Here is a 26,326-nt window from a genome sequence, read left to right on the forward strand (position 1 = left end):
CAATAACCAAACACTGAGCTTAAAGAGAGAATCCTTAATTAGGTAAGATTAGATTAGATAAGTGGTGTGAAAGTATTGTGATCCCCATATGCATGCGAGATCAAAAGGCTAATGGTGCCTTCATTGTTTTTGGAGGAAGTAGCTCAGATTTGGTAATGGGCCATAAATCCTTCTGACAAATTGAGTCCTGTGTGAACAGAATCAAAGATTGGAGTGAATTTGCATTCACAAACTCTGCAATGTTTTTGTGATGTGAAATTGCCTTTCAAAATGACAACTTTCATATTGTCTATGTTGTGTCCTGGACCACAGAAATGTTTGGCCACAGGTGAATGGGTTTTTTGTCTGTAATTGTATGACGGTTATATATATTTTTTCTACTGGCTAATATGGTACCAAACTACTTTTTTCCGCTTGGCTGTATTAATACCCCAGAAACACAAGCGTTACAGTATCTCTCAATGTGGGTCCATCTGACCCCAGTCCCCTTGGTTCCTGGTACCCATTCAACATACTGGCCCGATGGCCACTTAACACCAGTTCACATAGTCCTGACCTGGCTCGCTCCTCGGGTCCTCCTGCACAAATCCTTTCCCCTCCCTCCTTTGAGCAGATCACAGGCGCACTATAATGCTGGTGGGATGCTTTTTAATGGGGGACAGTTCAAGGTTAAAAGAAGGGCAAAGTTCAGGGATAAAATAGTCTAGTTCCTAAAGCAGCCGCACACATAATCCTCAACAACCAACCCTCATAGGTTTTCAGCCCTGTGATCCAGCAGGTGATGCGCAACTGGCACAACTAGAACTTGGGGGAGAAGAAAAAGCAAAATTGTTCCACTGTGACCATATTGGTCACCACTGGCACTTAAGGGGGTTTTACACTAAGCGAGATCGCTAATGATATCGCTCAAGCGACACCGATATTGTGACGCGACAGCGATCACGCTAGCGATCTCGTTAAGTGTGAAAGGTAGCAGCGACCGGACCCCCCGTCGGCTATCGCTGATCGTGCTCGAATGTGCAGGTACATTTTTCCATCGCTGACGTCCCGCTGTCCAGTAATTATCGTTGTGTTTGAAGCTTTAAAAACGATGAGCGACGTCAATAACGACGCATGGCTCAGCGACACAGGCGTGACTTACCGGCCACGCCTCCTCTTCCCTATTGGTCTTCACAGCGCTGACAATGTGGGAAATGTATCTGACAAAAAAGCTATAAAAGACAACGCTGGAACGCCTCATTCAACACTTTGTTCCCATGCATATTGGATGTTAACCGGTTTGGCTTAAACGTTCCAGTGTGAGTCGCTACAGCGTTTATATTTTAACGGCTTTCACAGCGCGGTTGCTTCGGCGTCCCTATTGCAATCGCTATTGCGCTTTTATTAGTGGATTCATTTTATTCATCAAAAGAACAACTCTGTTTGCCAGGTATGTATTTCAATAGTAACATGCCTTTTTTTTTTAGAGTAATACTGTTAATGATTATTGTGTTGGCTTTATACAAATGAAGCTCTTGTTACCAAATCGTCTATTGATTTTATTTTATGTTGCAGTTTGTATATCATGAACGGCGCAGAGCGTGCTATTGTGGCTGCTGCTTTGGTGTTGGAGGCTGGTCGGCTACATGAAGAGGCACAGATGCAAGAGAGGCGGTCCAAAAGAAAGCGGCGCATGTGGACCAGAGAGTGGTTGGCGAAGAGGTCCGAATTCTCACACATGCAGCTCGTAAGAGAACTGCAGGAGAACAATCCTCAGGATTTCAAGAACTATCTGCGGATGTCAGAGGACTCTTTCAAATTTTTACTAGCCAGGGTGACGCCATTGATTGAAAGGAGAAATACCAAAATGCGAGCTGCTGTGCCGGTAGACGAACGATTGACCGTGACGCTGAGATTCCTGGCCACCGGACGATCACTGAAAGATCTGCAATTTTCTTCTGCCGTTTCTTTGTCACTGCTCAGCAGTTTGATTCCTGAAACATGCAATGCCATAGTTCAAAGCCTCAGGAGCTACATCCAGTTTCCAAAAACAGAGGCGGAGTGGAAAAATATTGCCTCTGATTTTGAGCGGCTTTGGCAGTTCCCAAACTGTGGGGGGGCTTTGGATGGTAAACATGTGAGGATCACCCAACCGCCGAACAGTGGATCCTATTTTTACAATTATAAGGGCTATTTTAGTGTAATCCTTATGGCCCTTGTTAATGCAAACTACGAGTTCATAAATGTTGATGTTGGCATGAACGGCAGGGTTTCAGATGGTGGAGTGTTAGAACATACACTTTTTGGAGAGCGATTGACCAATTGTGACCTGAACCTGCCTCCCAACACAGAGACAACCGCCAACCTCAACTTTGTTTTTGTTGGTGATGAAGCCTTCGCGCTGCATGCGAATCTGCTGAAACCGTACCAACAAAAAAGTGTGACGGAGCAAACACGTATATTTAACTACCGTTTGTCAAGGGCACGAAGGGTTGTTGAGAATGCGTTTGGCATCATGGCCAGCCGCTTTCGGATTTTCCACACACCCATAAACCTAAAGTTGGAATCCATTGACTCGGTCGTTATGGCTTGTTGCGTGCTGCACAATTTTCTGCAGCGCCGTGATGCAAATGATTACACTCCGCCTGCCTTTGTGGACTCTGTTGACACTACAAATGGTCAGGTTCTTCTTGGTAGGTGGCGCGACAATGATCCCGCAGTACCTGGACTTCAAGCACTGGCAAGGGGAAGAAACCGTGATGATGCTAAGGCCTGCAGGGACCAATACTGCCAATATTTTAATGGGCCTGGTGCTGTTACTTGGCAGCATGAAATCTAGACAGCAAAAGTGTTTATTTAACGTGTTTATTTCATTCTTGTGTGATAAAAACAACAATAAATTCACATAGTTGCTACTTTTCAAAGTGTTACTGGTTTTTAAAAGAAAAAAAAGATAACATAGCCCTGCGACACAGTATCAGCACTGTAGCGATCCGTTAACACGCCATTTTACAACCGCCCTTAAGTGGACTCTATAGCGTCACCGATAAGCGCGCAGTAGTACCATAACTAAAAGTACGCAGTAGCGTCACCAAATGAGGCGGGAAAACGTCGTGACGTCACGACATTCTTGTGGCCGTCCCTGCTGCGTTGTGAAAGCAAAACAGGAAGCAATGGCTGGTAGACAGAGAGCTACACCTTGGGGGGAGGCCGAAATGCGTTTCCTGGTACAGGAGATGGAGAGGCGCGATTATGCGTGTGGACAGGCGCATGCGCACCCCATGAGACACAAGCGGGCTGTGTTGCGGAGGATCAGGCGAGGACTGTTACGCCGGTTCGGAGTTGAGCGCACCACAACGCAAATCAGGAAAAAACTGGCAGATCTGCGCTTTCGCTCAAGAGACCTCCTCAACAGCCTCCAACAACAAGTGCGGAGGGACCGAGGTGAGTGTTCCACATAGTATGTTTTAAACATATGTTTGTTTGTTTTTTTTTTTTTTTTCAACAGGGTTTACAGTGTAAAAAAAAAAAAAAATATTTTTTGATTCGCACATGTGAAATTGCACAACGCAAATATAAGTGGTTTTGCGCTCAGTTTTGTTTTTTTCCAAACAGCGGCGCATGCGGCGGCCCCGACCCCATCAGCACCTGCAGCACCAACAGCCCCCGCAGCACATGCAAGCCCGTCGGTGCAAGCATCTCCTGAAGCAGAGTCCGTAAGTGTATAAAATGCGTTTGTTCATGTTATTAGTATTTTTATTGGGTTGAAAATTACAAGAATAGGGGGGGGGGGAAGAAGTCATGGTTCACATAAGCCGAACGGTAAATAAAAACCAAAGTTTATTCCAAGGAGGAAACAATAATGGAGTATTACAATACCGTTTCTTTTTTTTTATGTTTTCACCGCTTTGGAAATGTTCAATGCTCAATTTCATATTTTTAGATACCTGAGCCCGTAAGGACCCCCTCGCCCCCCTCAACGCCTCAACCACAAATTGCTTCCTCCACTTCATCCCCAATTGGTGTGTTTTCTCCAGTATCACTCCGGGAAGCTGGAGCTGACTCGACCTCCGGTAATCAATTTTTTTTTTTTTTTTTTTTTTAAGCATGTGAGAATTTATAATTTGTGTAACAGTTGCTGGCATATTCTTTATTTAGACATTTTCTTTTCTAGTACGTGTTGCCACTCGACGTGGAAGGGCTGTTATCTCCTCATCTGAAGAGTCAGAGGCGCAACAAAAACGTAAGTGTTTGACCACAAGCATGAACCGTATGCACCCATCTGCTGCCACTTAACACTATGGCCCCATATTGCGATCCATAGGATATGGCCCCATTTGCTACCAAAACCACATTATGCCACCATATGCTGCTCCACATGCTATGGCACCGTATGCATGCACATTTACAAAACCGCCATCAACAATGTAAATTTCCTCTACAGAAATACCAACCTTACCTGAACTCTTGGCAGCACACAGGAGGGCGATGTCTGCGTTACACCAACTCGGAGTGATGCTGGACTAATTTGTGGCAGCCCAACCGCAGGGTGATAACATTTAATTTTTTTTTTTTTTTTTGTTTACAAAAATTGTCTATGTCATGTTGACATATGTTAAACTACAATGGTTTGTTTAAAAATCAGTCTTAAAGAAAGAAATTAAAAAGCCTAATTGGCAAAACAATTTTTGTCTCAGTCTAGAAAGGACTTGAAATTGTAGTCATGTGTAATGCAAAAATTTAAATTTCAATTTTTATTTTTTATAAACAAACAAAAAAGAAAAACCAAACAATTTTGTTAATACAACAAGTAAACATAAAAACTATAATTGAGTGTAACTAAAGTCTGAGTCATTCAGTTGCTGCCTTCCAGGATTTATGAATGGGCCAGACTGCAAATGTGGGGTTCCAAAGTTCATGCTGTGTAGCGGCTGAATCACCCTTCTTGGCGTGCTTGTTACCAGTTCTTGTGTCTGCGGCCATGGGGTTATTGACATTGCTTGGGAATCCACCAGAATATAACTGTCTTTTAGTTGTCCAACAGCAGCTTTATTTAGCGCTTCAAATATAATTCTCTCAGCCTGAAGCCTTTGCGTAACGTCCAGAGACCGAAGTCTTTCGTCCACCATGTGTGCAAAGCCCCCAATGGCTTGCTTTTCCTGCAGCACCAATATGTTCTTTGCTATATCGACAAACTCAGGAAAAGGTGGAGCGGTGGCCTTTCTTTTTCTACTCACAGGGTTACGCCTTTGCACAGTGTACGCACCCACGGACACACTTGCCTCCTCTGCCTCCTCGTCGGTTGGGTTTGATGTTGCAGGGGTTTCAGGAATTACACATGGTGTAGGTGACACCTCTTCTGTTACATGCTGCAAGAACAGAAAAACAAGGTTAAAACACAGAAAAAGTAAAACGAGTGTTTTGTAAACACATAACAATAATTTATTAAGAGGGGGTGTGAACATTGGTACTGGCTATGTACTGACATCGACAATTTGTAGAAATTATGTTATGATAAACCAAATTAAAATGAAGAGGTATCAGCTGTGAACAAAGTTTCAAATCATCAACTTAATGAATAAAACTCAACTGTACCATGTACATATATATGTATCATAGGTTATTGGAGGGAAACCCAAAACATACTTACATCGACTAGAGGGGAATCAGGCCGTGTCACTGTTTCTTCCTCTTGTGGCAGTGACATAGAACAGTGCATAACCCTGGGGATTTCCTGGTCTCGCGTAAACTCCAGCAAGTTGTAGTACCACAACTTCGGAACATACACTTCATCGGTACCCGCCCCAGACCTTGTAGACTTTTCCACCTTGTTCAATTCCTTCTTGAACACAGTGCGTAGAGCTTGAATTTTTTTTTTAATAACAGCCTCATCAACCGTTTCGCTAGGGTGATTTTCTTGATATAGCTGTACAAGTTTTTCATATGCAACCTTCTTCTTGTATTTGTTACTGTAGTCTGGAGACTTCACCTTCCAGAGGCAGGGCAATGACCGATACATCTCAGTAAATAGGCGTATGAAGTCTTGGCTGTTTGCAACTTGGCTACTTGATGCCATCTGTAATAAAAAAGAAAGGAAATGGTGAGAACTCTTTCATTTAGGTACGGACATACATTTTATAAAAAAGAGTTTGAATCGCATAAGCTTGGTCGCTGTCCTAGAAAGGTATCCCTTTCAACAATTACAAAAATGTGGGCGGGCGCGGTTTCAAAACTAAAATGGCTGCTCGGACATGTGCATATGGACAAAATTAACATAGACACAATAAAAAAGAGTTTGAATCGCATAAGCTAGGTCGCTGTCCTAGAAAGGTATCACGTTCAACCATTCCAAAAATGGGGGCGGGCGCGGTTTCAAAACTAAAATGGCTGCTCGGACATGTGCATATGGACAAAATGAACATAGACACAATAAAAAAGAGTTTGAATCGCATAAGCTAGGTCGCTGTCCTAGAAAGGTATCCCGTTCAACAATTACAAAAATGGGGGCGGGCGCGGTTTCAAAACTAAAATGGCTGCTCGGACATGTGCATATGGACAAAATGAACATAGACACAATAAAAAAGAGTTTGAATCGCATAAGCTTGGTCGCTGTCCTACAAAGGTATCCCGTTCAACAATTCCAAAAATGGGGGCGGGCGCGGTTTCAAAACTAAAATGGCTGCTCGGACATGTGCATATGGACAAAATTAACATAGACACAATAAAAAAGAGTTTGAATCGCATAAGCTAGGTCGCTGTCCTAGAAAGGTATCACGTTCAACCATTCCAAAAATGGGGGCGGGCGCGGTTTCAAAACTAAAATGGCTGCTCGGACATGTGCATATCGACAAAATGAACATAGACACAATAAAAAAGAGTTTGAATCGCATAAGCTAGGTCGCTGTCCTAGAAAGGTATCCCATTCAACAATTACAAAAATGGGGGCGGGCGCGGTTTCAAAACTAAAATGGCTGCTCGGACATGTGCATATGGACAAAATTAACATAGACACAATAAAAAAGAGTTTGAATCGCATAAGCTTGGTCGCTGTCCTACAAAGGTATCCCGTTCAACAATTACAAAAATGTGGGCGGGCGCGGTTTCAAAACTAAAATGGCTGCTCGGACATGTGCATATGGACAAAATTAACATAGACACAATAAAAAAGAGTTTGAATCGCATAAGCTAGGTCGCTGTCCTAGAAAGGTATCCCGTTCAACAATTACAAAAATGTGGGCGGGCGCGGTTTCAAAACTAAAATGGCTGCTCGGACATGTGCATATGGACAAAATTAACATAGACACAATAAAAAAGAGTTTGAATCGCATAAGCTAGGTCGCTGTCCTAGAAAGGTATCACGTTCAACCATTCCAAAAATGGGGGCGGGCGCGGTTTCAAAACTAAAATGGCTGCTCGGACATGTGCATATCGACAAAATGAACATAGACACAATAAAAAAGAGTTTGAATCTCATAAGCTTGGTCGCTGTCCTAGAAAGGTATCCCGTTCAACAATTACAAAAATGGGGGCGGGCGCGGTTTCTACACTAAACTAAAATAAAACGATAAAATAAAACAAAAAAAAAAAGGGCATAAAAAAAAAAATAAAACTTTGGAACCAAAATACACTTACCTTTGACGTTGCGAAAATTCCGAAAGTTATGGAGAAAAAATATAAAAAAATTTGCACTGTTGATTCTTAAGATGATCTTAAAAATGGAGGTATTTGAAAATAACCAACGATGATGATTCTTCAAGAGGGTTGCTGAAGGATGAATAGCGAAATCTAACCAAAAATGCACTTTTGTCTCTAGGGAGAAAAATGCTGGTTTAGAAGCTAACCACGGCGCTCCAGAGATTTAAACTGTAACGCTATTACGTCCTCTTTAATGATGCCGCCGGCCAATGACAGCGCAGCGGTGACCACCAATCGGCGCTTTGGGGGGCGTTGTAAATTAAACGCTGAAGCACGCCCACCGAGGTCTGAATCGTTTTTTGTTTAGTAATGTGAAAGGTACTCAACGAGCAACGAGGTCGCTATGCAGATCGCTGATCTCTCTAGAGTCGTTGACGAGAGTGGACTGTTTGAAAGCTATCTAGCGATCACGTAACGACACAACAGCGATCTATGCCTGGTCGGATCGCTATCGTTATCGCTGGTGCGTTGCTTAGTGTAAAAGGCCCTTTAGTCCTTGGTGCCATATAGAGGGCTCACTGCGCTTTTAGAGATGCGGAACAGTCTCTGTCATCCAGCAGGTGAAACTGGCACATCTCAAAGGGGCCGCATTAATCAATGCATGGCCACTGATTGGTATAGTCGGCCGCATGCGGACCCTGCACCACAATTTAAGTATTAGATGAGGATCCACTGGAGGAGTCTCCACTAGAGATGAGCGACTTTGCCTTTTTAAGGGTCAAGTCGGGTTTCATGAAACCCGACTTTCTCAAAAGTCGAGTCGAACGAAATCGGCCGGCTATCGTGAAAAGTCGAAGGTCTGACTGAAACACGAAACCCAATATAAGTCAATGGGGAAGTAAAGTCGGCAGGGAGTGGAGGACAGTAAACACACCTACATGCCGGATCTTTTTTTAAAGTGCACGAAAACTCTCTCTCCCTGGACGCTGCACATGTCATCTCATTGCCCACAGTGTACGTCCTTGCTCAGTGGCTGAAAAAAGTCACGTGCAAGCATTCTGGGAAATCCGACTTTGGCGCTTGGGTCGGCGACTGCATGACCGACCTCACGCTATGGTCGGGTTTCGCTCGGTGAAACCCAACTTTAGAATTTGACTGACTCGTTTCGCTCAACTCTAGTCTCCACTATTTCTTCTGCCCTGCACCCTCCTCCAGCGATGGCCCCATGGCTTCCAGAGCCACCTGCTCCAGTGATTCATCTGCAGCTGCCACATTTTGTCACCTCTCGCAGGAGCTGTGGCCATTGCAGTCAGCTGCTCACAATGCTGATCCTCTTTCGGTGGTCCTTCCTCATGATTGGAGGCAGTCCTCACAGCTATCGCGTATGGCCCTCATAGCCCTTGTTCTTTTATGAAAGTGACATGGTCCCATAACTGGAGGGGACCTTCAAAAGCAATGGACCTGGCATTGACATAGACCTTGTCCCCAGTGCTGGTCTCAAGGATAAAGCCATAACCCCTCCTGTAGTCAAAGTGCAAGTGCACACTGCTGGTCACCCGTCCAGCTCCCCTGCAATTTTTCCACAATGCAGCATTCCCGCCGCTTCTTTTCAGTGATGACTCCCTGGATCCTCCAGGCCTCCTTGTAAGAGCGCACCCTAGGCTCCTCCATGTATTTGCTGGGAGATGCGGTGGGAGTCAGAGATGATGGGGCCGGGGGACTTATGACTTATAACTTTCCCCAGCACACAGTGTGCTGTGGGGGTTCGCTGGTTTTAAACCCAGGAACAGAGGGTATGTATGAGTTATACATACCCCCGACCAGTGGGCCCAGCCTCGCTCCATATACTTGTTTTGAGCCAAGGCAGTGCCTCGACCAATGATGCAAGTGGGCATGTCCAACTAGAGGGCGTGACCTTGCTCCATACAAGTGTATGGAGAGTGAGGTCATGCCTATTGGCCAGAGTTATGTATAACTCATACATACCCTTCATTCCCGGGTCTGAAACTGGTCGAATTCCTGCAGCAGTGCATAAGTCTGCAGTTGCACAAAGTAACTGCAGAATTACTGGTCGTGACCGGAAAACCTCTTTAAGGGAATGTGAAAAGGAAAAAGATATGCTGTGGTATGCTTTGCACACCACCCAACCTATTAACATAGAAGTCCTCATTCATGCTGAGTTGTTCAAAAACTTTATGTCTTTAAGTGTTTTCACGACAGTTTTGGGCAGGTTTGCCAAAATGGGTGGAGCTCGAGAGAAGTCAGGATGGGACAGGGCATAGCCCACCCATCAAATTAATCAATAGTAGCAGTTTTTTTAACTGCATTTCTGGTAAAAGGTGCAAGGAAGCACAACTGAGAAGATGAACAGAGTTCATTAACCAAAACGCCACTTCTTTAAGACTGACATGTGCAATGCCAGACTTAATGACTTGGCACAAAAATTGTTAAGAATAGCTAGTGTGTTTTGAATACTTTAAGGGGTTAAATGTTTCTTATACATAGCGGCCTCTAAGCAACTTGAGAACTGAATCTGTCCCTAAAAAAGGTCTAATAAATTGGAAAAATGAATAAATAAAATATGCCAACATAAAGTAGATATATAGTAAGTGTTAATTATTAAAAAAGCACTCAAGCATTTTTTTTGCTTGCAGTATATATTGCAGTTTGGGCTACAATTAAAGAATCTATAATTTTGTGTATGCCTTGTGTACAGTATATCTGTTTTAGTTGATGTGCCATGTCTGGATTTTTTGCCATCTTGATTCCCTCTACTCTACTCTTTTGATATAGATCCAATATTGCAGAGTCCATATACATTGATAGAATGTTGACACTGTGTCCCAGTGTATGCAGCAGTCTTGGTGTATTCTACATGCATACATCAGTCTCATGTATACTTCAGTGTATGTGCTGTATACACAGAAGTCTGAGTGTCTCATGTTTATTTCAGCCTCAGTGAATCAATTGTGATGTATACTGCAGAATCTGAAGTCCTGCTATATGATGTAGATGTAGATAGCAGTCTCAGTGTATCCTATGTAATGTATACAGCAGTCTCTGTGTATCCTAAGTGATGTATACAGCAGTCTCAGTATCCTGTGTGATTCAGCTTTTTTCTATCTCACATCCTACATCAATGTTCTCTTTTATAAAGCAGAAATAACAGGCCAGATTTATGAAACTGTCTACCAGAAAAACTTTATTTGCTGTGCATAAATGAAAAAACAAGATAAAACCTGCCATGATTGGTTGCTATGAGAAGAAAGGAGAGGTTTTTTTTTTTAGACAGTTGTATAACTGTATTTAGGTGGATGGGAGGACAGCTAAAGGGGTCTTAGATCTGGCAGGAAGAATTTCATAGGTGATGATCCGGTAGTTCACAAGAAGTGAGGTATTGTACACAATAATGCATGTACTCAACTAGTTGTCAGACTGCAGCTCATATGACTCAACTGCTTATCAAGAAGGGGAAAATAGATATAGCTAAGCTATAGCATACTCACCTTCCAGCAACCCACGCATCCAGCTCAGGCACTTCCAGAAGTTTCCGCCAGCTCCGGAAGTGTCTGCCCCATTTGGAAGTCCCAGCACCACTGTAGTCTGTAATTCGATGCAGCAGTCTGATGATTCTCTGATGCTGCTCTTTTCTAGTCACTTGACCATTGCAACCAGTTACAGACTGCAGCAATATTGGGACTTCTGAACAGGGCAGATACCTCTTCTGGAGACCATTGGAGTGGCTTACACTGGTTTTGTGGGGCAATGGGAGGTAAGTATGCCTTCTTTTATTATTTTTTATCAATTCATGTAAAAAAATACTGTCTGCTAACATAAAGTAAAGTGTGTTACAAAAAATAAATTTCAGAATCACTTTAATAAGTAAAAGCATTCTAATTCTATCATATAAAATGGTACGTCAGATTTGCAAAATGGTGCTGCTTCCTGAAATTCCAAATAGACCGCATCATTAAGTAGTTAAGGTAGTAATAATTTTCCATGATGTTCTAAGCCATGGACATCTGGCATGCCAAATGGGGAACTTGTCCTTATAAATTTAAATCGTGTGCTGGTTGATATCCTATTGTACATTGTAAGAAGGTAGCACAATGGTGCTAGAGGATTGTATCTAGACATAAAGTCTAAACGTATACATTGAACATTTTGGAAAGTCGGTGATAAAAGCCTTATGTTTACACATTCATGCACAAATAGAATTTTTGGACACATTGTGCCTGTGACCCTTAAGGAATGTGGTTATGAAGACAAAGTTGTTAAACAAATTGTGCATGGCTTGTTTCCAGAACAGAACTAAACATATAAACTCATTTTATATATTGATAGTATTGGCTTTTTATAAATTTGTTTGATTTATATCAGGGATATGAAAGTTCTATGGTATATTTTATTTTACATTACTCAATTTTTTTTTCATAAATTGTGATTAAATCTTTGTACGGTCATGCTTGCTTATGTTCTTACATACAAAGCTCCAACGTTTCTGGCTCAGTATAAAATATGTTGTCGCAAGTCAGCTGAGGACAAATTTAGAAAAAGTGAAAACACATAATTTTATAATGCTTTTACTGTTTTCTTGGTTGGAGAAAAGGCATTTAGTAATATAAAAAGATATAAATATGCAAACAGAGTCGATTTTTGGAAATTATTAGATCATATTTGTAAAAAATAAAAAATGTTTTAACCCGTTCCCAACATGTGCCGTACATGTATTGCTCTGTGGGAGATGCGTTCCCACTATCCCGCTAAGAGAGGTATATGTACAGTGTCCCGATCGCGTGGCCTCATGTTGAGTGCCACGGTGATCGCGTGCTGGTATCAGCTGTATGTGACAGCTGACACCTTGCAGCAACGCCATGATCGGTGTTAGCACCGATCACGAGCATTTAACTTCTCTGATGCCGCTGTCAGAAGTGACAGCAGCATGGAGGAGCATCGTGCAGGGAGGGGGCTCCCTGTGTGCTTCAATCAGGACAATGCGATCGGAGCTGGCATGCCTCGTTACCTGCCTGTCAGATCCTGATCTGATACTGTGCAGTGCAGAGTGTCAAATCAGCGATCTGATGCATTATAGTAATGTCCCATACTGGGACAATGTAAAAAAGTTAAAAAAAAAAATATTAGAATGTGTAAAAAAATGTGAAAAAAGTCCCTAAATAAAGAAAAAAAATATTTTACCAATAAATACCTATACTTATGTAAATAAAAAGAAACAATAAAAGTACACATATTTGGTATCCTCCAAAAATTTTTCAAAAAACACCAGAAAAAAGGCAGGCTTCCAAACAAATGCACTATTAGGGTGTAGTGGACCCGATTAAAGATGGCGACAACATAGGTGCAGCAATACCAATGAAACAATCACTCACAACCTACCAGTCTATGGAGGGGGTAGCTGTTTGGTGTATTAGTGCACCAAAGATAATAATCTGTATGTGGCGTTATTCACATACAGGTGAAGCAAAGCGTCTGGCTTACAGCTTATTAGTGATGCCCATACTCTTAGATCAGGCAGGCTACCCAGTGCTAACCAAAATACATCAAGAGTGAACAGAGGTCACAGTTTAAAGAGCCATCTGGGCCCAACTGCACCCTGAAAAATAAATAAAGTGCAAAAAACACATATCAATATATGTGAGGCATTAGTTGATATTATGGCCAAAATATGGAAGCTTGCAACCCACATCAAGGGTCCCCACTTTTTCGAGTCCTATCACTAAACATCAAAACAGATCTCACTGACACAAAAAGAGGACTTGAAATTCCTCCAAAAATTTTTCAAAAAATACCAGAAAAAAGGCAGAGATGCTAACCTTCCCAGGCCTCCAAACAAATGCACTAACAGGTTGTAGTGGACCCGATTAAAGATGGCGACAACACATGTGCAGCAATACCGATGAAGCAACCACTCACAACCTACTAATCCATGGAGGGGGTAGCTGTTTGGTATATTACTGCACAAAAGATAATAATCTGTATGCGGCATTATTCACATACAGGTGATGCAGAGCATCTGGCTTGCAGCCTATTAGTGACGCCCATACTCTTAGATCAGGTGGGCTGCCCAGTACTAACCTAAATGCATCCTGTTTCAACAGAGGCCACAGTCTACAGAGCCATCTGGGCCCAACTGCACCCTGAAAAATAAATAAAGTGCAAAAACATTGGTATCGCTGGATCTGTAAAGCTCCGCTCTATAAAACTATCCCACTAGTTAACCCCTTCAGTGAACACCATAAAAAACAAGGAAAAAAACAATTCATACCGCCAAACAAAAAGGGCCTCAAAATGCGATCAAAAACGGATGTAAATAAAAATGGTACCGTTGAAAACGTCATCTTGTCCAACAAAACACAAGCTGCCATACAGCTCCATCAGCAGAAAAATAAGAGTCATAGCTCTCAGAATAAAGTGATGCAAAAATAATTATTTTTTCTATAAAATAGTTTTTATTGTGTAAAAGCACCAAAACATAAAAAAATATAAATGAGGTATCGCTGTAATAGTACTGACCCGAAGAATAAAGCTGCCTTACCTATTTTGCCACGCGTGGAACAGTATAAAAAAAACAAAAAGCAATTCCTGAATTGCTGTTTTTTGTTCATTCTGTCTCACAAAAATCAGAATAGAAAGCAATCAAAAAATGTCATGTGCCTGAAAATGATACCAATAAAAACATCAGCTTGTCCAGCAAAAAACAAGCCATCACATGACTCTGTTGTCCGAAATATAAAAATATTATAGCTTTCTAAATATGGTGATGCAAAAACCAGCTTTCGCTATAAAAAGCGTCTTTTAGTGTGTGAGAGCAGCCAAACATAAAAACCCAATATAAATCTGTTATCACTGTAATCGCACCAAACCAAAGAATAAAGTCATCTAATTGCTTATACCACAGGAGGAACGGCATAAAAAATAAAACCAATTCTTCACATACTGTTGTTTTTTTCATTCTGCCTCCCAAAGATTGCAGTAAGGCTTGGCGCACATTTATCCTGTGCTCTGCACTGAGCGCTTACACAGGGGTCTCTGTGTAAATCTCTGAAATATGTGATTCAGACAGAGCTCCCCCGGCAGAAGATTCACTATAATGAGACAGATGGAGGCACTGTGGATGCCGTCTTACTTGTGATCCGGCGGTGTCCATCTGTTTAGGATTGCATGAAAGGGCCATCGCCCACAGTTTTGTGCACTTCTGAAAAGGACACCACTGAACAGAGGCCAGACTGCGTCCACAGTAACTCTTTTGCCTCATTATAGTGAATGGTTCCAGCAGGGGTTTTATCTGTCATGTCACTCAGAGATTTAGATGGAAACCCTAAAGTAAGTGGTCAACGTAGAGCACCCGATAAATGTGGTCATAAGTATTATATAAAATGTTCCCAATAAAAGCTTCAACTCATTCCACAAAACGGCAAGTCCCCATTCAGATCTGTCAACTGTTAAGAAAAATATAAGGGGCTTCATCGTTACTGGTAGCAAAGGCTCTGGAAAAGCTAGATGGCTCCTCGATCCCCGAAAGAAATGCAGCAAATTCTCTGCTCCCAAATCCAAATGCCCCCTCCCTTCTGAGCCCCAGTGTGCCTAAAGAACATTTAGCGCCCACATGTTTGGCATTTCTGTAGTGATGAGAGCCCGCCTAATTTACAGGTATGTGTCTCCAGAAGCATGAGCTAGGCATAACGTACTGGTGACTGCAATATACTGGTCACCACAGCATACTGGTCACTACAATGACAGTTTGCAATTTTCACTCAGCAGCATACACTACTGCTTGTTTCTGGAAAACACCCATGGAGTCAATATCTTCACTACATCTATAGATAAATTCCCAAAGAGTTATAATTTCCAAAATGGGGTCACTTGAGGGGGAATTCTAATTTTCTAGCACTTGGGGGCTCTTTATATGGAGTTCGCAAACTAGTCTAGGAAAATCTGCACTCCAGGAGGCAAATAGCGCTCCATCCCTCCTGAGTCTCTCCGTATGGCAAAGTAGTACTGTACAGCCACATATGGGGTATTTCTATATTTAGCAAAAATTGTGTGACTAATTCTGTTGCCATTTTTACCCATTTCCTAGTGTGAAATTGTAAAACTTGGGGTTAACACACAATTTTGGTGGTAAAAATGTAAATTATTTTTTCTTTACTGCCCAATGGTATAAAAGTTTGTGACACACCTGTGGTGACTGCACATGCTCAGGATCAGGTCTCGTCCCGAGATCTCGGGAGATGAGATCTTGAGACGAGATCTCGTTGCCGAGATTTGAATCTCGTCTCCTGAGATTTCGGGACGAGATCTGATCCTGAGCATGTGCTGTCCCCGGACCGGCGGCCATCTTCCCGTCGTCCATGTTCCCTTTGATGAAATGCCATCGGAGCCACCGCCCCTGCACCGGAGCACAGCGCCCCAGCACAGCAGCTCAGTGCCCCTGCACAGCACCCCAGCACAGCAGCACAGTGCATCTGCACAGCACCCCAGCACAGCGCCCCTGCACCAGAGCACAGCACCCCAGCACAGCGCCCCTGCACCAGAGCACAGCGCCCCTGCACCAAAGCACAGTGCCTCAGCACAGCAGCACAGTGCCCCAGCACAGCACCCCTGCACCAGAGCACAGCAGCACAGCACAGCGCCCCTGCACCAGAGCACAGTGCCCCTGAACCAGAGTGTCAGAGACACCGCACTGCACTTGCTCATAGAGCCAGTGCGCGTGTCCTGAGTACAGAAGCAGTGCTGAAAGTTACCTGTGGAGCAGGGCAGCAGAGGTGACCATGCGTGCTTCAGGCTGTGTCAGGGTCCAGTCAGTGCTGGAAAGTAAAGAGGCATAGGACCTGCGGACACTGAAACTGAATAATCTGCACGGGACCTATGGTCATGTGACTGCAAGGGGGCGGGGCTTAGCGTCCTGTATTCAGATAGGACAGGACACCATACAACACCTCCGAGTCAGGCAAAACAGAGGTCACAGCAGTACGGGCAAACGAGGTACAGGAGGGACAAACAGACAGGTAGTCAGACAGAGCCAAAGGTCATACACAAGAGGACAACGTGGTACCAAGGGGACAAGCAGAGAGAAGTCGGGTCACAAGCAGAGAGTCATACACGAGAGGTAGCGCAGTACAAGAGGGTCAGGCAGAACTCGTAACAGGGACAGAACCAGATCACAACCGAACAAGCAAGCAAGATATCAGGCACAAGGCACACATATACAAGAGGTCACTTAACTCAGCCGAGGGCAGGAGTATAACTGACACCGGACCCAGGTCCAGTGAGCACTAAATAGCCTCCTGCTGCCAAAGAGAGGCAGCACAATTAACCCATAGTCTAACCAGGATGGGTCAAAGCGAAATCCCGTCCAGGATCATGACAGTACCCTCCTCTCAATGGGGGGCCACCGGACCCCCAGGTCTCTCAGGGTACTTGGCGTGAAAGGCTCGGATCAACTGATCCGCATGAACTGATCGAGCAGGAACCCACGAGCGTTCCTCAGGACCGTAGCCCTTCCAATGTATCAGATACTGAAGGGCGCGACGGACCAACCTGGAGTCGACAATTTGTTCCACCTCATACTCAGCCTGCCCATCTACCAGAACCGGTGTCGGGGAAGATGATGATCCCTCCCCACTGGACCTCACAGGTTTCAAAAGGGCCTTATGGAAAACATTAGGGACCCTTAGAGATGGCGGAAGACTCAACCGAAAAGCCACCAGGTTAACTGCTTCGGTAATTACATAGGGACCTATAAACTTGGGTCCAAGCTTCGCAGAGGGGACCTTGAGCCTTATATTTTTGGTGGATAACCATACCTTATCTCCGACCTGAAACACTGGACCCACGGATCGTTTTTTGTCCGCAAAAAATTTAAATTTGTCCTGGGCCTTCGTAATGTTATTCTGGACCTCCCGCCATACCTCCCCCAACCACTGGATTGTCTCGTCCGCCCCAGGACACCCAGAATTCAAGCGGGAAAATTCTCCAAAATGAGGATGAAACCCATAATTGCAAAAAAAAGGAGATGTACCCGTAGACTGGTTAGTGCGGTTGTTAAATGCAAACTCAGCCAATGGTAACACAGAACACCAATCATCCTGTCGGGCTGAGGTCAAACAACGCAGAATTTGCTCCAGAGACTGATTGGTCCGCTCAGTCTGCCCATTAGTCTCTGGATGGTAGGCGGATGAAAAGGACAGACCAATACCCAACCTCCTACAAAAAGCTCTCCAAAATCTGGACACAAATTGCACTCCCCTATCAGACACCACATTCAGGGGTACCCCATGCAACCGCACCACATGCTCCGCAAACAATCTGGACAATGTTTCCGCATTAGGTAGAGCTGCCAAAGGTACAAAATGTGCCTGCTTACTAAACCTGTCCACTATGACCCAGACCACGGTATTACCCTTGGAAGGGGGAAGGTTTGTGATGAAATCCATGGACAGATGAGTCCATGGTCTCTCAGGAATTGGCAGTGGTACCAATTCCCCGGCCGGCCGGTTATGGGGAGTTTTCGCACGGGCACAAACCTCACACGCAGACACATACTCCCCAACATCAGAGGCTAAAGAAGACCACCAGAATATTCTAGCAATGGCCTTCTGGGTCGCTGAGATCCCTGGATGTCCACCCAGAACTGAGTCATGGAACTCCTGGAGGACCTTGAGACGAAACTGAGCTGGCACAAAAAGTTTATCCACCGGCTTAGCTGGAGGTGCAAGAGCCTGGGCTTCTCGAATCTCCCGTTCCAACACATTAGAAACCTCTGCCACCACCACCCCAGGCTGAAGAATGGAGGATGGAGGTTCCGGGGGGGACACCGGATCAAGACTGCGTGACAACGCATCCGCTCTGATATTCTTGGATCCTGGTCGAAAATTGATTGAGAAGTTGAATCGGGAAAAAAAAAGTGACCATCTAGCCTGTCTGGGAGTCAACCTTTTAGCTGACTCAATGTAAGCTAGGTTTTTGTGGTCCGTGATTACCGTTATAGGATGAACAGCCCCCTCCAAAAAATGCCTCCATTCTGCAAAAGCCAATTTTACGGCTAGAAGTTCCCGATTCCCCACATCATAGTTTCTCTCCGCAGGGGAGAACTTCTTTGAGAAAAAGGCGCAAGGTCTTAAATTGGTCAAAGTGGCGGGTCCCTGGGACAATACCGCCCCCACCCCCACCTCTGAGGCGTCTACCTCAACAATAAATGGTTCAGAGGGGTCCGGTTGGATAGGAACCGGGGCCGACATGAAACATTTTTTCAAAAACTGAAAAGCCGCTACCGCTGCGGTTGACCAATTCTTGATATCGGCCCCCTTTTGAGTCATGTCTGTGAGGGGTTTAACCACCTGTGAGAACCCCCTTATAAATTTCCGATAATAATTAGCGAACCCTAGGAAACGTTGCAGACCCTTCAAATCACACGGCTGAACCCACTCGAGAATGGCCTGCACCTTATTAGGATCCATGCGATACCCTTCAGCAGACACGATGAACCCCAGAAAGGACAGTTCCTGAACAAAAAATAAACATTTTTCAAGTTTAGCAAACAGAGAGTTCTCCCTGAGCCTTTGGAGAACTGCCCGAACATGACCAATGTGAGTCTGTTTATCAGGCGAGTAAATTAAAATGTCATCCAAATACATACGCTCAGGGGCCGTGGTAGGAAGGGAGAAAGCCCAAGCTTGGGGGGCTCCCCTTAACAGAGACATAATGACCCCCACTCTCTGACTTTCATCCCCAGAAGAGTGTGGTCTTAAGGAAAAAAAAGATTACAGCCCTCCTTGAAAACTCTGAAGTCATTTTTATCTCCAGATAAGGTATCTGGTAACTTCACTGGAGACTCAGGGGAAATTAATGTAACATCCTGAGCCCCCCATGAAAGAACCCCCTGCACAGTGTCAGCGATCAGCTGCTGAGACTGAGCCAGGACTCTTTGTTCTCCAAAGAGTTTCTGAGACATCTGCGTCAGATGCTTAACCTGCTCAGAAAGAGCGTGCACAGGATCCATCACACACACAGGTGAATGGGAGCAGAGAAAAAAAAAAATGGTATGGGTCAGTTATAATGTCAGAGACACCACACTGCACTTGCTCATAGAGCCAGTGCGCGTGTCCTGAGTACAGAAGCAGTGCTAATAGATACCTGTGGAGCAGGGCAGCAGAGGTAACCATGCGTGCTTCAGGCTAATAGTGTCAGGGTCCAGTCAGCGCTGGAAAGTAAAGAGGCATAGGACCTGCGGACACTGAAACTGAATAATCTGCACGGGACCTATGGTCATGTGACTGCAAGGGGGCGGGGCTTAGCGTCCTGTATTCAGATAGGACAGGACACCATACAACAACTCCGAGTCAGGCAAAACAGAGGTCACAGCAGTACGGGCAAACGAGGTACAGAGGGACAAACAGACGGGTAGTCAGACAGAGCCAAAGGTCATACACAAGATGACGACGTGGTACCAAGGGGACAAGCAGAGAGAAGTCGGGTCACAAGCAGAGAGTCATACACGAGAGGTAGCGCAGTACAAGAGGGTCAGGCAGAACTCGTAACAGGGACAGAACCAGATCACAACCGAACAAGCAAGCAAGATATCAGGCACAAGGCACACATATACAAGAGGTCACTTAACTCAGCCGAGGGCAGGAGTATAACTGACACCGGACCCAGGTCCAGTGAGCACTAAATAGCCTCCTGCTGCCAGAGAGAGGCAGCACAATTAACCCATAGTCTAACCAGGATGGGTCAAAGCGAAATCCCGTCCTGGATCATGACACAGAGCACAGCACCCGTGCACCAGAGCACAGTGCCCCAGCACAGCAGCACAGCACCCCAGCACAGCAGCACAGTGCCCCTGCACAGCAGCACAGCGCCCCTGCACCGCACCCCAGCACAGCGCCCTTGTACCAGAGCACAGTGCCACAGCACAGCAGCACAGCACCCCAGCACAGCAGCACAGTGCCCCTGCCCAGCAGCACAGCACCCCTGCACAGCAGCACAGCACCACTGCACAGCAGCACAGTGCCCCAGCACAGCCCCCTTCCCCAGCACAGTCCCCCAGCACAGCCCCCCTGCCTCAGCACAGCACCCCTGCCCCAGCGCAGAGCCGCCACCACACCAGCTTGGGATGGGATTTCCTGGAGGCCACGCACCAGCCTGGAACACCGAACGACCCCTGTGACCACTCCTCCACCTGTGCCGGATCCCTTCCCTGGTAAGCTGAATTCGGACCGTAAGACAGACCCCCGTTTGACACATTATTATTTTTTTCCCTATTTTCCTTCTGAAAATTTGGGGTGCGTCTTATGGTCTGGTGCGTCTTATAGTCCGAAAAATACGGTGTGTCCAGTATGAGCACATAATCAACAGTACATTTAGGTTATGTTCACATGTTGCATTTTTTTCAGTTTTTTTTAATCCTTTTTTTGCAAATTTTCAGCTGTGTTTCACATTACCAGCAAGGTCAATGAGATTTCAAAAATGTCATGCACACAGCTTGGTTTTTTTTGTCCTCAGTATATTTTGCAATACCTTAGTTTTTGCCAAATGCAGCAAGTCAGTTCTTTCAGTTTTTTCAGCGTATTTTCAGCATTTTTCACTCATTGAAAGCAATGGGCGGTGCAAAAACCACTGAAAAAATGTATCAGCTTTTACCACGGTTTTTGGTGCCAAAACAATGCACTAAACTTTAGCAACATACACAAGAGACAAATGAACCATGACAAAAATGCAGGAAATAAAGCATCAAAGATGCAACAAAAATTAAGCTAAACCTTCTCTTTTGAAGCAAGTTTTTTACTGCCAAGAGAGCAGATTTTACTTTTGGAAAAAAACGCATCAAAAACGCAATGTGTGCACATAGCCTTAAATTGCAGTTACAGCTATTTATCCAAAATGCATTATTTTGAAATGTCTTAAGGAGCATCATTAAAACTCTAGATTGTGATATGCTGTATATGTTACCATTATTTTTTACATCAATGCACTTAATATAAAGTCACAGATGTGACTATTTGTTTACCCTCAGGACAAGAACTAAACTCAAAATGTACCAATTAAACAGGAAAAAATCCATGTACCTATTCTGCATAAAGGTTCATAAAAAATTTAAAGAGATTTTCATAGTTATTACTGCTAGATTTATGATTTTTTGATTTTGGCTTCTCCCATCTACTTGTCTTGAGGGCCATATTCAATAATCGCTCACCACAGGTCTGTAGCATAACAGAATCTGTAAATTCATGGATGATGAGCTTAATCTCTTACACAGCACAACTTATGATTCCTTATTATTGATAGCGCTGTCCACGTATTAGATTTGCACTTATGGTTCGCACTATCTCACTAAATGACTCAGGATTGGGCAGCTAATTCTTCTCTTTTCCGTTATGTCTATGATCATGTGATTAAAAACAGACTAGCTGAATCCTTCTAAGCTCTGTGTAGCAACAGGAAGTATATTTTCAATGTATGAGTCATCACTGCAAAAGTCCCTGGCAGGGGGAGGAGCAAAGCAGCTGGGTCAGGAGTTAAAGATGAGGATGACTCATGCAGAGAAAAGAAACTTCCTGATGATTTCAATATTTTAAGAGGATAAAAACATTGATGTGCTTATTTAATTCTCACATTTAGCTTTAAATTAATTTTATCTAGATAAATGTGGCTCTATTCATTATCAAGGATTGTGACAGAGCTACACCTGGAAGTAGATGATAATGTGCTTAGCAACTTGGACATTATCACACTGAGAGTCAACACTTTAAAACTGATGTCAGGAACTTATTGGAAAAGGTCTCTTTGTAAATGTTTTAGCAATGCAATAGAAGACATTAGTCTGCATGTGCTAAGAGGCATGTTGGGCGGTTTATGAATAAGTGGAAGACTTGTAATGCATGGCCAAGAGGATTACTAACAGCAAATTTGCTTAACTTGTTTCTCTTGAGTGTAGTATACTACTTAGATTCACTTGTTATTAGCTGAGCATTTTCTTTAGGTTTGAAAATTCTACACAACTGTAACTTTATTCGACAAGTAGAACAGATAAAAAAGATACAATAAAGACTGTCAGAATATTCTAAAATATTAGAATTAAATTGCATCTTTCGATGGACCTTAGTCATATTATGCATGGTAATTAATATTTGCAGACATATTTATCAATGTCAATTTGCAGCCAGTGCAAACTTATTTAGTCTTAACCCAGCATGACCTTAACCCCTTTCTGCCATTAGACGTACTATCCCGTCCTTGTGCCCTGGGACTTAATTCCCAGGGACGGGATAGTACGTCTAATGCGATCAGCGGCGACCACGTGGTGAGCGCCGCTAATCGCGGCCGGGTGTCAGCTGATTATCACAGCTGACACCCAGCACAATGTGTCAGGGGCGGTCACGGACCGCCCCCGACACGTTAACCCCTTGCACACCGCAATCAAACATGATCGCAGACTACCGGGGGTTAAAGGGAAGCATCGGCAGGGAGGGGGCTCCCTCCGTGCTTCCCTGAGCCCCCCACGGCAGCGCAATGTGCAGCGCTGCTGCGGGGGGCTCCTTTCCTACAGGCCCCCGAATCCAAGATGGTGACGGGAGCCTTCGGGGGCCTGCAGGAAGCTGGCTTCCTCAGTGCCTGCAAAGCGCAGGCATGAGGAAGCCTTCTGCAATGCCTGTGACAGATCGCTGATCTGCCACAGTGATCTGTGATGTGACAGATCAGCGATATGTCACAGGAAAGTGATGTCCCACCTGGGACTATTTAATAAAGTTAAAAAAAAATAAAAAAAAGTGTTAAAGTAAATTAAAAAAAATCGCCAAATAAATTAGAAAAAAAAAAATATTCCCCCAAATAAATCCATTTTTTGGAAATAAAAAAAACCAAAACAATAAAAGTACACATATTAGGTATCGCCGCGTCCGTAACGACCCGCCCTATAAAACTGTCCCATTAGTTAACCCCTTTAGCGAACCCCTTAAAAAATAAAAAACAAAGCAAAAAATAATGATTTATTATCATACCACCAAACAAAAAGTGTAATAACGCGTGATCAAAAAGACGCATATAAATATCCATGGTACCGCTGAAAACGTCATCTTGTCCCACAAAAAACGAGCCACCACACAGCATCATCAGCGAAAAAATAAAAAAGTTATAGCTCGCAGAATAAAGCGATGCAAAAATAATTATTTTTTATATGAAATAGTTTTCATTGCATAAAACCGACAAAACATAAAAAAAAGACATAAATGAGGTATCGCTGTAACCGTACCGACCCGAAGAATAAAACCGCTTTATCAATTTTACTGCACGCGGAACGGTGTAAACGCACCCCCCCAAAAGAAATTCATGAAACGCTGGTTTTTGTTCATTCTGCGTCCCAAAAATCGCAATAAAAAGCGATCAAAAAATGTCACGTGCCCGAAAATGGTACCAATAAAAACGTCAACTCGTCCCGCAAAAAAAAAAAAAGACCTCACATGACTCGGTGGGTCAAAATACGGAAAAATTATAGCTCTCAATATGTGGTGATGAAAAACTATTTTTACAATAAAAAGTGTCTTTTAGCGTGCGACAGCTGCCAATTATAAAAACCACCATAAATAGTAAATCAAACCCCCCATTATCACCCCCTTAGTTAGGGAAAAATAATAAAATAAAAAAATGTATTTATTTCCATTTTTCCATTAGGGTTAGGGTTAGGGCTAGGGTTAGGGCTGAGATTAGGGTTAGGGGTGTGTTGGGGTTCGGGTTGGAGTTAGAATTGGGGGTTTCCACTGTTTGGGCACATCAGGGGCTCTCCAAATGCAACATGGCGTCTGATCTCAATTCCAGCCAATTCTGAGTTGAAAAAGTCAAATGGTGCTCCTTCCTTTCCAAGCTCTGCCATGCGCCCAAACAGTGTTTTACCCCCACATGTAGGGTATCAGCCTACTCAGGTCAAATTGCAAAACAATTTTTGGGGTCCAATTTCTCCTGTTACCCTTAGGAAAATTAAAAATTGGGGGCAAAAATATCATTTTTGTGGAAAAAAATGATTTTTTTATTTTCACGTCCGAGCGTCATAAACTTCTGTGAAGCACTTGGGGATTCAAAGTGCTCACCACACATCTAGATAAGTTCCGTGGGGGGTCTAGTGTCCAAAATGGGGTCACTTGTGGGGAGGTTCAATAGTTTAGGTACATCAGGCGCTCTCCAAACGCACATGACACCCGCAGACCATTCCATCAAAGTCTGCATTCCAAAACGTCACTGCTTCCCTTCCGAGCCCCGACGTGTGTCCATACAGTAGTTTTCTCCCACATATGGGGTGTCAGCGTACTCATGACAAATTGGACAACAACTTTTGGGGTCCAATTTCTCCTGTTATCCTTGGGAAAATGAAAAAATTGGGGACTAATTGATCATGTTTGTGGAAAAAATACGATTTTTTTATTTTCATGCCCGGGCATTATAAACTTCTGTGAAGCCCTTGGGGGTTCAAAGTGCTCACAACACATCTAGATAAGTTCCTTAGGGGGTCTCGTTTCCAAAATGGGGTCATTTGTGGGGGTTTCCACTGTTTAGGTACATTAGGGGCTCTCCAAAGGCAAAATGACACCCGCCGAACATTCCCTCAAAGTCTGCATTCCAAAACGTCACTACTTCCCTTCCGAGCCCCGACGTGTGTCCATACAGTAGTTTTCTCCCACATATGGGGTATCAGCGTACTCAGGACAAATTGGACAACAACCTTTGGGGTCCAATTTCTCCTGGTACCCTTGGGAAAATAAAAAAATGGTGACTAAAAGATCATGTTTGTGGAAAAAATACGAATTTTTTATTTTCACGCCCGGGCGTTATAAACTTCTGTGAAGCACTGGTGGGTTCAAAGTGCTCACCACACATCTAGATAAGTTCATTGGGGGGTCTAGTTTACAAAATGGTGTCATTTGTGGGGGGTTTCCACTGTTTAGGTACATCAGGGGTTTTCCAATCGCAACATGGTGTCCGATCTCAATTCCAGCCAAAAACGTCAAATTGTGCTGCTTCCCTTCTGAGCTCTGCCATGCGCCCAAATAGTGGTTTACCCCCACATGTGGGGTATCAGCGTACTCAGGACAAATTGCACAATAACTTTTAGGGTCCTGTTACCCTTGGAAAAATAAGAATTGAGGATGAAAAGATCATTTTTGTGGAAAAAATATGATTTTTTTTAATTGTACTGCTTTATGTTATAAACTTCTGTGAAGCCCTTGGGGGTTCAAGGTTCTCACCACACATCTAGATAAGTTCCTTAGGGGGTCTAGTTTCCAAAATGGTGTCATTTGTGGGGGGTTTCCACTGTTTTGGTACATCAGGGGTTTTCCAATCTTGACATGGTGTCCGATCTCAATTCCAGCCAAAAACGTCAAATGGCGCTGCTTCCCTTCCGAGCTCTGCCATGTGCCCAAATAGTGGTTTACCCCCACATGTGGGGTATCAGCGTACTCAGGACAAATTGCACAATAACTTTTAGGGTCCTGTTACCCTTGGGAAAATAAAAATTGGGGTGAAAAGATCATTTTTGTGGAAAAAATATGATTTTTTAATTGTACCGCTGTACGTTATAAACTTCTGTAAAGCCCTTGTGGGTTCAAAGTTCTCACCACATATCTAGATAAGTTCCTTGGGGGGTCTAGTTTCCAAAATGGGGTCACTTGTAGGGAGTTTCCACTGTTTAGGTACATCAGGGACT

At 43.8% G+C, this 26,326-nt stretch overlaps 1 protein-coding gene across 1 annotated transcript in view; it reads right to left on the bottom strand.

The window, feature by feature from the left end:
• LOC141055736 (uncharacterized) overlaps positions 1–26,326 on the bottom strand; it is a 112,599-nt gene that overhangs the window by 33,953 nt on the left and 52,320 nt on the right. Inside the window, exons 3-4 of the mRNA XM_073552425.1 lie at positions 5,630–6,055; positions 4,920–5,348 (exon numbers count right to left, since the gene is read on the bottom strand). Of these exons, the coding sequence (XP_073408526.1) occupies positions 4,920–5,348; positions 5,630–6,055 (855 nt within the window). The remainder of the gene's footprint in view (positions 1–4,919; positions 5,349–5,629; positions 6,056–26,326) is intronic.

Source organism: Dendrobates tinctorius, unplaced genomic scaffold (genome assembly GCF_039654945.1).
Source record: "Dendrobates tinctorius isolate UK_male_01 unplaced genomic scaffold, ASM3965494v1 ptg000191l, whole genome shotgun sequence".
Taxonomy (NCBI): domain Eukaryota; kingdom Metazoa; phylum Chordata; class Amphibia; order Anura; family Dendrobatidae; genus Dendrobates; species Dendrobates tinctorius.